We start from the raw sequence: 11,188 nt of genomic DNA, 5'->3' as shown, positions 1-11,188 counted from the left end.
AGGTGAATGTTTTGGTTTTGCTGAACTCTGGGACATGAGCATGTGCTGTTTTGCTGAGCTCAGCGTTCACAGCAGATTACTGACAATGTCGGATCATCCAGTTTAATTAAAAGCAGGCAGCAGACAGGATCACATGTTGAGTTTAATCCTTAGGTTATTAAAAATCAGAGCAAGACATGAGCAAACGAAGTGGATGAACCCCCCACACACACACACACACACACACACACATTTTAACATTTTTAAGAACTCTTGATATCTTCAGATATCTTTAGATATATAAATAGTTTTGAACTTAGTTCAAAACTAGTTTTCAACCATTTCCTTTTTACAGTGTATAAACATACAGTATTTAAATGCTCTGAGTGATAAAATACAATATATCTCCTTTATGACTTTGTTTCTTCTTTCATGTAACCTTGATAAACTCATTATTATTATTTTTATTATTATTATTGTTATTATTATTATGAGTACAAGGGCCTTTCTGCATGGAGTTTGCATGTTCTCCCCGTGTGTGCGTGGGTTCTCTCCGGGTTCTCCGGCTTCCTCCCACAGTCCAAAAACATGCAATGTGGGGAATAGGTAAATTGGACACACTAAATTGACCATAGGAGTGAGTGTGAGAGTGAATGGTTGTTTGTCTCTAGTTGTGTGTGGCCCTGCGATGGACTGGCGAACTGTCCAGGGTGTACCCCGCCTATCGCCCGATGTAGCTGAGATTGGCACAGCACCCCCCGCAACCCTCTGGTGGAGGATAAAGCGGTTAGATGATGACTGACTGACTTTTGTACTTTCTTTGTAAGAACAATGCGTAATGTAATACTATTATTGCACCAAATATAGCTCAAAGCTAATTTCTCCTTGAAACCAAGAAAACAGGATATTGGTCACCTTTATTTGCCATTGGCTACATCAAAATTCACCTATTGAATTGTAACATTAACTACAGTATATACACAAGACTATGAAGCACCACAATATAAAACATACATTCTTGTTTATGTGGCAGTGATGCTGTTGGAATATACTTTTTTAAAAACCTTGTCTGCTCACAGGCATGTTTCAGGACTGGTGACAACATCACCATTCTGTTGTGACTCTTTCAGGAAGTTTTCTACTTTCTGTGAGTTCACTGTAACACTGTCTGGCCTGACCTCACCTACTTTCTCTTCCTGCTTTTCCCTTTTCATCTCCTTCTCCTTCTCCCCTCTCGCTCGTTTCTCCTCCTGGTCGCTGGGTTCTGCAGCTTTGCCCGACGCCTCTGTCTCGGCGTCGCTCGTCATCGTGCCATCCTCGAGGCCGTCCACCAGCACTGAAGACTTCTTTGAGATACAGATGAAGTTGCAAGTGGCCAGAACCACGGCTGAGATGACAACCTCGGTTCCCGCCAGCAGGAAGACAAACATGTAGTTGCCGGTGGCGTCGAGAAGCCGACCTGAGACGGAAGAAAGAGACAGAAACAGAATCCAAGAAAAAATGGTTATAATAGAGGCTGTAAATGCTAATTTAAAGAGACGCTGAGAGGATTATATTATATTTTCTGCTACAGCCATGCAAAGGTTATGTACTGAAACTTTTCTCTGATGCATTCATGAAAAAAGCCCCAGTAACCAGGTACAATCCCTAATGGCAAAGCAAAAATTGAGCCAAGCCAAGCCGTGCTAGAACTGTACAATGTAATGTTGTAGTTGTGACGCGAACTAACCTGCACAAGGCGGCCCCACCAGCACAGCTATGGCCTCCATGAGCAGGACCAGGCCGATGGCACTGGAGAACTTCTTTGTCCCAACTATTTCCATGAGAACTTCAAACTGCAGCGCTCCTACCATCCCATAGGAGATGCCAAAGAAGATTGCGTATACCACCAGGGATGCGTAGTCCTTGGCCTGGGACAAATTAAATCGTGATGGAACCCACAGGATTTTAAACAAACATTTTCTTTCCTGTTCATTAGGAGCAAGATTTCACAAACCTGAGACCCGATCAGGTCAGTGACTCCATTGAAGATCATAGCAAAGCTGAAAAGGTACACGCAGCGAGGCCGAACCCATTTCAGTCCGGCAATCACACCACACGTAGGCCGGGCAAAAATGTCAACAAAGCCCAGGATCGTGAGCAGCAGAGCTGACTTGGTGTCCTCGTTCCCCAGCTCCTTAGCGTAGCTCACAAAAAACACTGGAGGCACAAACAGCCCCAGCACCATGATGGACGCTGCGACAGTGTAGATGACAAAACCCCGGTCTTTGAAGACGGAGAAGTCCAGCAGTTTGGCCTTGGGCTTCTTCTTCTCCTCTGCTCCCTCTTCCTTCTTCTGTTCCACATCATTGGCCTGATGGGTTTTGGGGGCGACTAGCGGCTTCATCAAGGCCCCACATACACAGCAGTTTAGTAAAATGCCACCCAAGATGAGGAAGCCCCCCCTCCATCCATAATGGTACTGGAGGACCTGACCCAGTGGAGATAAGCAGCAAAGTGCCACAGGACTTCCTGCTGCTGACAGCCCATTAGCCAATGGACGCTTCTCACTGAAGTAGCGATTGAGCATAATCAGCGATGGCTGAAAGTTCAGGGCTAACCCAAGACCTGCATCAGAGAAACATTTGTTTTACATTGCTTTACATTTACATTTAATCCTATACCACCAATGCTTCAAAATGTGAAATAATGTATCATGCTCTAGCTGCTGTAGAAACATGATGGCACAAGATGGCGTTTTCTGTAAAGCAACACTGAAATGTTAGCTAATGCTAGGCTACTGGTTTCTGTAAAGCAACACTGAGATGTTCGCTAACACTAGGCTACTGTTTTCTGTAAAGCAACACTGAGATGTTAGCTAATGCTAGGCCACTGGTTTCTGTAAAGCAACACTGAGATGTTAGCTAACACTAGGCAACTGTTTTCTGTAAAGCAACACTGAGATGTTAGCTAATGCTAGGCTACTGGTTTCTGTAAAGCAACACTGAGATGTTAGCTAACACTAAGCTACTGTTTTCTGTAAAGCAACACTGAGATGTTAGCTAACACTAGGCTACTGGTTTCTGTAAAGCAACACTGAGATGTTAGCTAACACTAGGCTACTGTTTTGTAAAGCAACACTGAGATGTTAGCTAACACTAGGCTACTGGTTTCTGTAAAAGCAACACTGAGATGTTAGCTAACACTAGGCTACTGTTTTGTAAAGCAACACTGAGATGTTAGCTAACACTAGGCTACTATTTTCTGTAAAGAAACACTGAGATGTTAGCTAACACTAGGCTACTGTTTTTTGTAAAGCAACACTGAGATGGTAGCTAACACTAGGCTACTGGTTTCTGTAAAGCAACACTGAGATGTTAGCTAATGCTAGGCTACTGGTTTCTGTAAAGCAACACTGAGATGTTAGCTAATGCTAGGCTACTGTTTTTTAGTCAAAATTAGACATAAAATAACAAAGAACAGCTAGAATAAAACATAAAATGATCAGGTAAGATTGTGAATAGCCACACAGTTGGTGCAGATTTAGCGCTGTTGCCGACCAGGGGTCACAATCCGTGTTTGTCTCTGTGTGGCCCTGTGATGGACTGTGCACTCTTTCTATCACAATATAGTGAACAGTGTGAAACGTTTTAACACACAATGCTTGGTCATTCATTAGAACACCTGTGGAGTGTTGATCTTGTCACATGAGATGCAGCCTTGTGAGCGATGCTGTGATTTCACATGAGGATAAGTCAGAAGTACTCTGACAGTCTGACCTGTAATAACCCCAGTCGAGAGGTAGATGTGGATGATGCTGGTGGAGAAGGAGGCAAGGATCATTCCCAGAGAGGCAAAGAGGCCTCCCACCATCATCACTGGACGACAGCCGAAACGGTTCACCAGCACGCTGCACACAGGACCTGGTCAGGGTGCAATGACCTGGGTCAGCTGTGTGTGTGTGTGTGTGTCTTTGTGACGGGATAAAGTGTTTCTCTATGGAGCTATTTAAAGGGAAACTTCAGGTGTGTACAAGGTTTTTAGCCACTTAACAAAAGAAAAATCTCCCACACCAAAGTCCATAGAGAAAATGAGTGATTTTAGCTCGTGGGGAGACGGGAGCTGCTGGTCCTCTGCTGCCTCGTGTGGTCACTTTGTGTCACTGATGTAAATCAGAAGGGAGGATGTCAAATACGGAAGTCACAAAGTAACACATTTGAACTTAGTGATGGAGGCAGCAGTGGATCAACCACTCCTGTGTGCTGTGATGTAAAATCACTGATTTTCTCTATGGGGTTTGGTTTGGGAGAGTGAGTGATTTACAAACTTCACTTTCCTGTCTAACAGTGAGATAAAGACACGTAACATATTCTTAAGATATGGTAGACTTACAATGATGTAGATTTTATTGCTGAGTCTTTGGTTAAGTGGCTAAAATGCTCTAGAAGTTAAATTGAAATTAGAAAGGTAAAGTAAAAGAAATGAGCACAGAAGTATATGTGTTATACATATCGATCCATCCTTCCTCTTCACTGCTTCTGTTATTTATAATAGTTTAATACAAAGTTTTGGAATACTGTGATGTACCTGTGCCGTAGAGCATGGCCAGCAGTATGGAGGAGATCCAGGCCGTGTCGCTGTATCCCACCCCAAAATCCCGGATCAGGTCTTTGAAAAAGACACTGACTGCTTTTGGGAAAGCGTATGAGAAACCTGTGATGACAAAACAGCCGGCCAGCACCGCCCAGCCCCACCCGCCATCTGGTGCCTTCACCGCTCCTGCATCCAAGTCCAACGCCACGCCTCCCATGATGCCTCAGGAGACAGATAGAGAAGCTGGGGGAAGAGAAAAAGAAAATGACAACAGTTGTTTTTAGTTTCCCTCTAAATGCATCTAATTGAGTTAATGATTCAGTTTAGTCCAAAGAATATCCTTTAAGAGTGCAGAGTGCTTTAAATCAGGTATCATATGTCAGCACAGGATCTCACGTCACGGCTTTCCTGACCAAGATAATTGCGATGCATGAGTGTCTCTAAACCACATTGAAATGACTTTATCTTTTTTAAATAAACAATTGCCTCGTGGATAAAATACAAATGTTTTAGTGAACATTTCAATGTTAAGCCAAGCCTTCATTACCTTTAAGAAAAAAAAAACGCACTGGGGGGAATATTTTGAGAAAAAAAGTTGCAGATTCATGAGATTATAAGTGGCAAATCCACGGTACGTAATCTTTTTTTTTTCATACTTTTTTCATACATTTCGTGCTGGGTCAACATACATGGATGACGAGTCAGTGGAGAGAACCTCAGCCAAACACAGTTCTTTTATCCTGTTTAACAACAAGATTTATAAGTGCACGGAGGAGGAGGAGGAGCCGACCTAAAGAAGACGTGTGAGGTCAATACACGGATCCAGGAGACGCTGAGAAGCAGAGTGAGGCGTGTGAGTGTATTCTCAACAACTGCTAAACAAGGTTTATCTACTGCTTTATCCTCCACGGGGGGATAAAGCAGTATTTACACCCATTCAAACTTTCATACAACAACTCATTTCTCATCTTTCAGACACATTCACACGCTGCCTGCACACAGACAGGAGCAACGTGGTCACTTACCCCGGGACACCAGGAATCAAACCCACAACTTTTAACAGTGCTGATGAAAAACAGTGGAAAAGGACCTTCATAACTGAAGTGGCCTCATTAATAATCTGAAGAGAGAAGGAATCCTGTGGCGCCGAGCAATCATTTCTTGACACTTGACAGTTTTTTGGCATTTCTAAAGACACACTGGACCAGTGTGTGTGTGTGTGTGTGACCTGATAGCTGCTAATCCACAATCTCTCCAAACCCCAGTGAGACACTTGTGTGTAACAGCGGCCACAGATTCATAGGCATGAGCTTCAATAACGTGCTGACGAAGGCTCTGAGTGACCTCTACCATGTCTCTACAGTTCAGCGTATGAAGAGTGTAACGCTGCTCGGTGCTGGACGACACAGAAGATTCTTCTGCTGAACATAGAAACACACGAGTTAACGCTGGAGACAAACCTGCATGACCTTGACCTTCAAAACCGTCATTAAAATGTGGACCACATTCTGAAGGCTGGGGGTTTGGGTCCTTTCTGGTCAAAGTGGGAGGAGGGAGAGACTAACTGGAGGAAAACAAGGGGAAGACCATCCATCCATTAGAAACAGAAACACCCTTGTTCCAACCGGGGATCAAACCCGGGTCCTCTTGCTGCAAAGGCAAGAGTGCTACCCACTACACAACCGTGTGGCCGGGGAAAGACAAGAAGTACGCGATAAAAGAGCTGCAGACGTTTTCAGAGCCCAGAAAGACCCCATTCCCCCCGTGTGTGAGTGCACATCACATGATGATGATGCTATGAAAGCGTCTCGAGTCATCATCATCATCATCATCAGCCTGCTGCAGTTCGTCTGCTTTCTTCTCTTCTTTAAACAAACACACAAAAGTCTCTTAAGCTGATGAACAAACTTTTGTTTTCTTGCAGATTTGTGGCAGCAGGCGTGTGTCACATGTTTCATTTTCAATAATAATAAGAGGAGGAGTCACATTTTGTGAGATGAAACTATTGGATTCATCTTAGTGACGGAACCACAGCAAAATCTACACTGATGACGAGGTTTGGATAACGCAGACGTTTGTGAGAAAAGAAAAGTGATCCATAAATATTGATGTTTCTTTCAATAAATGTTATACTTGACACTTTGTTACAATTATGTCACCAACAGAAACATTTTCAGAACCTCTGGGTTAAGACAAAGGTCTCAAACTCTCTCACTCTTTGTGAGTGTGCGTTGTGTAACTGTGTGATTGCATGAACCACTTCACGGCTGAAGCCTCACAGTCTCTGAGTCCAGTCTGTATTTACCGGCCTGACGAGAACAACACGTGTGATTTACTGACGCACTGCTCTGTTACTCTGTCACTGGTGCTGCCAAGTCTCTGGAGACAAATGTGGCGTTTACAGGCAACACTGCAAAATGTAGTAATTTACGTTATGGGGACTTGCTTTTTGTCCCCACAAGGAAGAAAAGTCCCCATAATGTGACTGTGTAAACAGGTTTAGGTCCCCACAACATTAGTAATACCTGGACACACACACACACACACTTTTTATTTTTGGTTCATTCTTAACTTTGTTTGGACGATGAAGAAAATGCTTTAGGTTGATCCATCATTAACGATCTGTGTGGTGATGGTGCTCCAGTAACTCCTCGAGCCTAACATGAGAAGGACAAAGATGGGGACGGGGGTCCAGGGTCTGAACACACTGAAGGACTCTGGCTCCTTCAGCTCCGTCCAGTGCACTGAATGTGAGGTGCTGCAGCTTACGAGCCGTGCACAAATACATCAATCACTAGATGGTCGACCTACAACACAAGTCACAGTGGACGAGGTGGTTGCCTTGGCGACATGCTCTGTGCTGCCACTACCAGATTACCAGTTTAACAAGCTCTTCAAAGCTGTGGCAAGGTGTTCCTCTCCTGCGTACGATCAGCTGTCAAACCCCAGGATATTTACAGTATATATGTGTATGCAAGACTTGGGGTTGAGGACATCGCTTGAGTGCAGAGGTCGTGGTAGACCGAGGAAAACCTGGACGGAGTGAGTCAAGAGGGACATCAAAGTGTGCGTCCTCACCAGCGCGTGGAAACGCCCGTGGCAGGGACCTGCAGCTGTGTCATCTAATACCGGACACTACAGTAGTCTTCCAGTGTAGAAACAAACTCCCTTTGAAGAAGCCTCGAGAATCAGGACTTGAAAGAGAGTTCAGAGACGTCCCCTGCACCTGTTTGACACCAGCTGTCAATCACTCCGACACGTCTCACATCTATAAGATCATTTAAAAACGTGACATCATTTCCTCACGACGAAGACTCCCACAAAAGTGAAAAAGTTCACTCATGTCACGTGACTGATTATCTGATTATATTATAAAAGCTACGCAAATATTGACACTTCATTGACTGTTTTATTGTCCAACAACAGGAGTGGAGATGATGCTTCACTCTGTCTGTTTAATCTGCTCCTTAAACGCATTTCTTTTCTTCAACTGCACATTTTAATCCAATGGATTTTGAGTTTTTTGAGTTTTTTGGGCGTGTGCTCGCACCTGTCGTCCGTCTTATAAACCAATATGTGTATGCAGCTGATTCTGTGGAAATGAGAGCAGTGTTGTGAGGATAAATATGTTAAAAACAAAAGTCCATTACACCTGAGTTCACTTCTGTCACGCAGGTGCAATCCAGGACCATTATTCACTCCACTTTAAGGACAATTTGTTACAAATGGTTCTGGTTCTGGTTCTGCAGTTGGCACCAAGCTTAATTTGGGACGAGGACCGTCCTGTGTCTTGACAGACAGCCATTTGGATCCTCCGGCTCAGGGCTGGTGACATTTTTCTGGGTCTACCGCTTGACTTTTTTGTTTGCTCAGGATCTTTGAAGAAGTTTAAAATGACTGTCTAACTGCGAGAGGCCTTCATGATGCAGCTCAACAATCCGACCGCGTTCAAAGATTTTTGCATTTTGACAGTGCACAACTGGTCTTTTGATCAGGAGTGCATATACATGTACATATATTTACACACACACACATCAACTATTAAAGTAACTCTGTATGTATAACAAAAACTTTCTCCCTGCTTCACTTCACTCACTCTCACACACACACACACACACACGCACACACCTGCATGTGAAGTCGTTGTATAGAGCCTCTTACCGGATGATGAGGATGAAGATGATGATGATTGTGGTCCTGCTTCTTCAGCAGTGGAGCAGCTCTTCTCCCCACATGTCAGCCAGCAGCAGCTCATCACAGCAGAGAGGAGGAGGACGAGGACGAGGAGAGGCTTTTACATGCTCCTGGGTCCTAGTGCCTCATCATCCCTGTCCAGACTGTGCACAAATGTGCGGAAACACAGACAGACACAGACAGATAGACAGACAGAGACACAGAGCGATTAAAAACTAAAAACACTTGACAAAGTCTGTAAATAGTCTCTGAACAACTTCATTAGGTCAATAAGTATTGGAGATTGTTGTTGGGACGAAACCTTTTATCTCCATTTTTTAACTTTTTTCCCCAACATATTTCAACAGTTTTCATGAATTTACTTCATCGTGCTACAGGGGCCGGTGAACCACCGATAGGACCCGAAAGACAGCGAACTACTGTATGCCTGCATGGGCGGGGCAAAGCCAGAGGAAAACTGGTGGGGACAAAATTGTTGATCAGAAATAGTGCTGGGGAAAGGTCAGGCAAAGGTCAGGCAAAAAAAATAAAATAAAAAATCTGGCATAAGAAAAAAAAAAGTCAGGCAAAAAAAAAAAAAAAGTCAGGCAAAAAAAAAGAAAAAAAAAAAAAAAAGTCAGGCAAAAAAAAAAAAATCCAGCATAAGACAAAAAAAATAAATAAATCCGGCATAAGAAAAAAAAGTCAGGCGAAAAAAACAACTGCATCTGTCCCGTTCCAGCTATTTAATTTTGAATGAATGCAGCCACTCAAAGTTTGTATGGTTTATCCTCCTGAACACGTCCCACATCCACTCAAGAAAAGACACAACAAATACAAGTACTTATTAATTTATTTACACAATCTTAAAATACACAAATACAGTGGTATTACAAGTGAGGAGCAAAAGTCATAAAGTGGGAGTGGAAAGAAAGATTTCCCAATGATCCACAGTGAAGAGATGCTTTGAGGGACATGAAGCACCGTCTCCACTGCACAGGTAAAACAAATGTCACAGGTGGCGACAGAGAGAAGGAATAACTGAGTAATGCAGACCGACAAAGTAAACGACGAGCCCGTGAAATTTAACAAAGCCATCATCAGTGAGACAAATAAGTTAATCAATCAATCATTATCATTATCATTGTTTTGTTGTTTTTCAAGCCCACGGGTGAAAGTACATTTAAGAAACAGGAGTGAAGTATTATTAGCAGACGACCAGACCCATCGTACACCGTCGACATCAACATCGTCCCAAACTGCACAGGTGCTCGTTTGGCCATGGCAGACAGAGCGGGCACATCCTATACACAACAACAGAACATACATGTACAAAATAGCACTACAACCCATTTCCCCCTCAGCTACACTTTTTTATTATTATTATTATTATTTCTACCAGATCAAGAAAGTTCTACATAAAAATCTGCAGGATTGGTTGGTCGTGTTGGTCGACTGCTCACGTCACGTATCCTCCAGACGAGAAAGTCACCGAGTCGGCCGTGAACCTCCTTTGTTAAGACGACAGTCGGCCACACTCTTCACAGAACCTCCTTTAAACAGACGTCAAATCTTACCGACCCACTTTCAGTTTAATTCTACTGGTTACATCAAGCTAATACTAAAGTCCTCTGTCGCTCTCATAATTAGGGTTCTTACTATTCCAGCTGTGAAAATCCTCAATAAAACCTGAAAAGAGTTGAATTTCCTTTCAGAGCACAGTTACAGGGGAACTGTGCTTGTTTTTGTTATTGTAACCGCGAGGGTTCACCAATGATGTTCTGAAGCTCAGTCTGAGGGAATCTTTCTATAAAATTCTCAGATTGTCCTCTTTTAGTCTGCGATGACAGATCAAACGAACAACGGTCAAAATCGAGGAGAGCCAACGCTTGTACAGTTTGAGCTCCACAAACACGAGATGCTACATATTCCATAACGCAGGTTTTTAAGAGAAAGCAGCTCCAGAGAACGAGAAGACGACTTTTCATAGAACCGTGAAAGACGGCGCCTTCAGTTGTATTTGTTTTCAAGGACGCGTGACCTCAGCCTGACCTTTCTGAAGCTCCTGTAGTTCAGCTGTCGCATGAACTCACTTAGATCAGCGTGAGGTGAGAAGCATTGAACTCTCCGAGGATCACTCGGCTGTGTCTGAAAATAATCATGCAGATGATTCTAATGTGTACTACTTTTGTAAAGCTGGAAGCGGGTATCGTTACATTGGAAAAGACTATATATATGTATTTGTATACGCGTGTGTGTGTGTGTACACTCACCCCAAGCCCCACCCCTGAGCTCGCACAACCCTACGACAGAACCACACAAACACACACGAAAACCACGTCACTATGCACTAAAAACAACATGTCATCCGCTCAGCGTGGACAGATCCATGACACCGTTCCATTCACAGCTTTGTCGAGCAGCGGCGCGCTGTCGTCACGACCTGAGGAACATAAAAGGAAAC

At 43.5% G+C, this 11,188-nt stretch overlaps 1 protein-coding gene across 2 annotated transcripts; it reads right to left on the bottom strand.

Moving 5' to 3' along the window:
- Positions 1-740: 740 nt before the first annotated feature.
- On the bottom strand, positions 741-8,746 carry slc16a3a (solute carrier family 16 member 3a). Of its 2 annotated transcripts, XM_044050130.1 has the most exons (6): positions 8,713-8,746; positions 4,546-4,794; positions 3,738-3,881; positions 1,976-2,586; positions 1,709-1,889; positions 741-1,438 (listed from the first exon to the last, which is right to left on the bottom strand). In XM_044050130.1, the coding sequence occupies exons 2-6, from the start codon at positions 4,766-4,768 to the stop codon at positions 1,053-1,055; spliced, it is 1,545 nt and encodes a 514-aa protein (XP_043906065.1). In that variant the 5' UTR covers positions 4,769-4,794; positions 8,713-8,746; the 3' UTR covers positions 741-1,052. The 2 variants fall into 2 exon arrangements, with proteins under 2 accessions (XP_043906065.1, XP_043906063.1); XM_044050128.1 differs by lacking the exon at positions 8,713-8,746 and having other exon boundaries at positions 4,546-4,835.
- Between the last annotated feature and the right edge of the window lie 2,442 nt (positions 8,747-11,188).

This window comes from Solea senegalensis, linkage group LG19 (genome assembly GCF_019176455.1).
Source record: "Solea senegalensis isolate Sse05_10M linkage group LG19, IFAPA_SoseM_1, whole genome shotgun sequence".
Lineage (NCBI taxonomy): Eukaryota > Metazoa > Chordata > Actinopteri > Pleuronectiformes > Soleidae > Solea > Solea senegalensis.
This window is presented reverse-complemented; position numbering and strand designations above follow the sequence as displayed.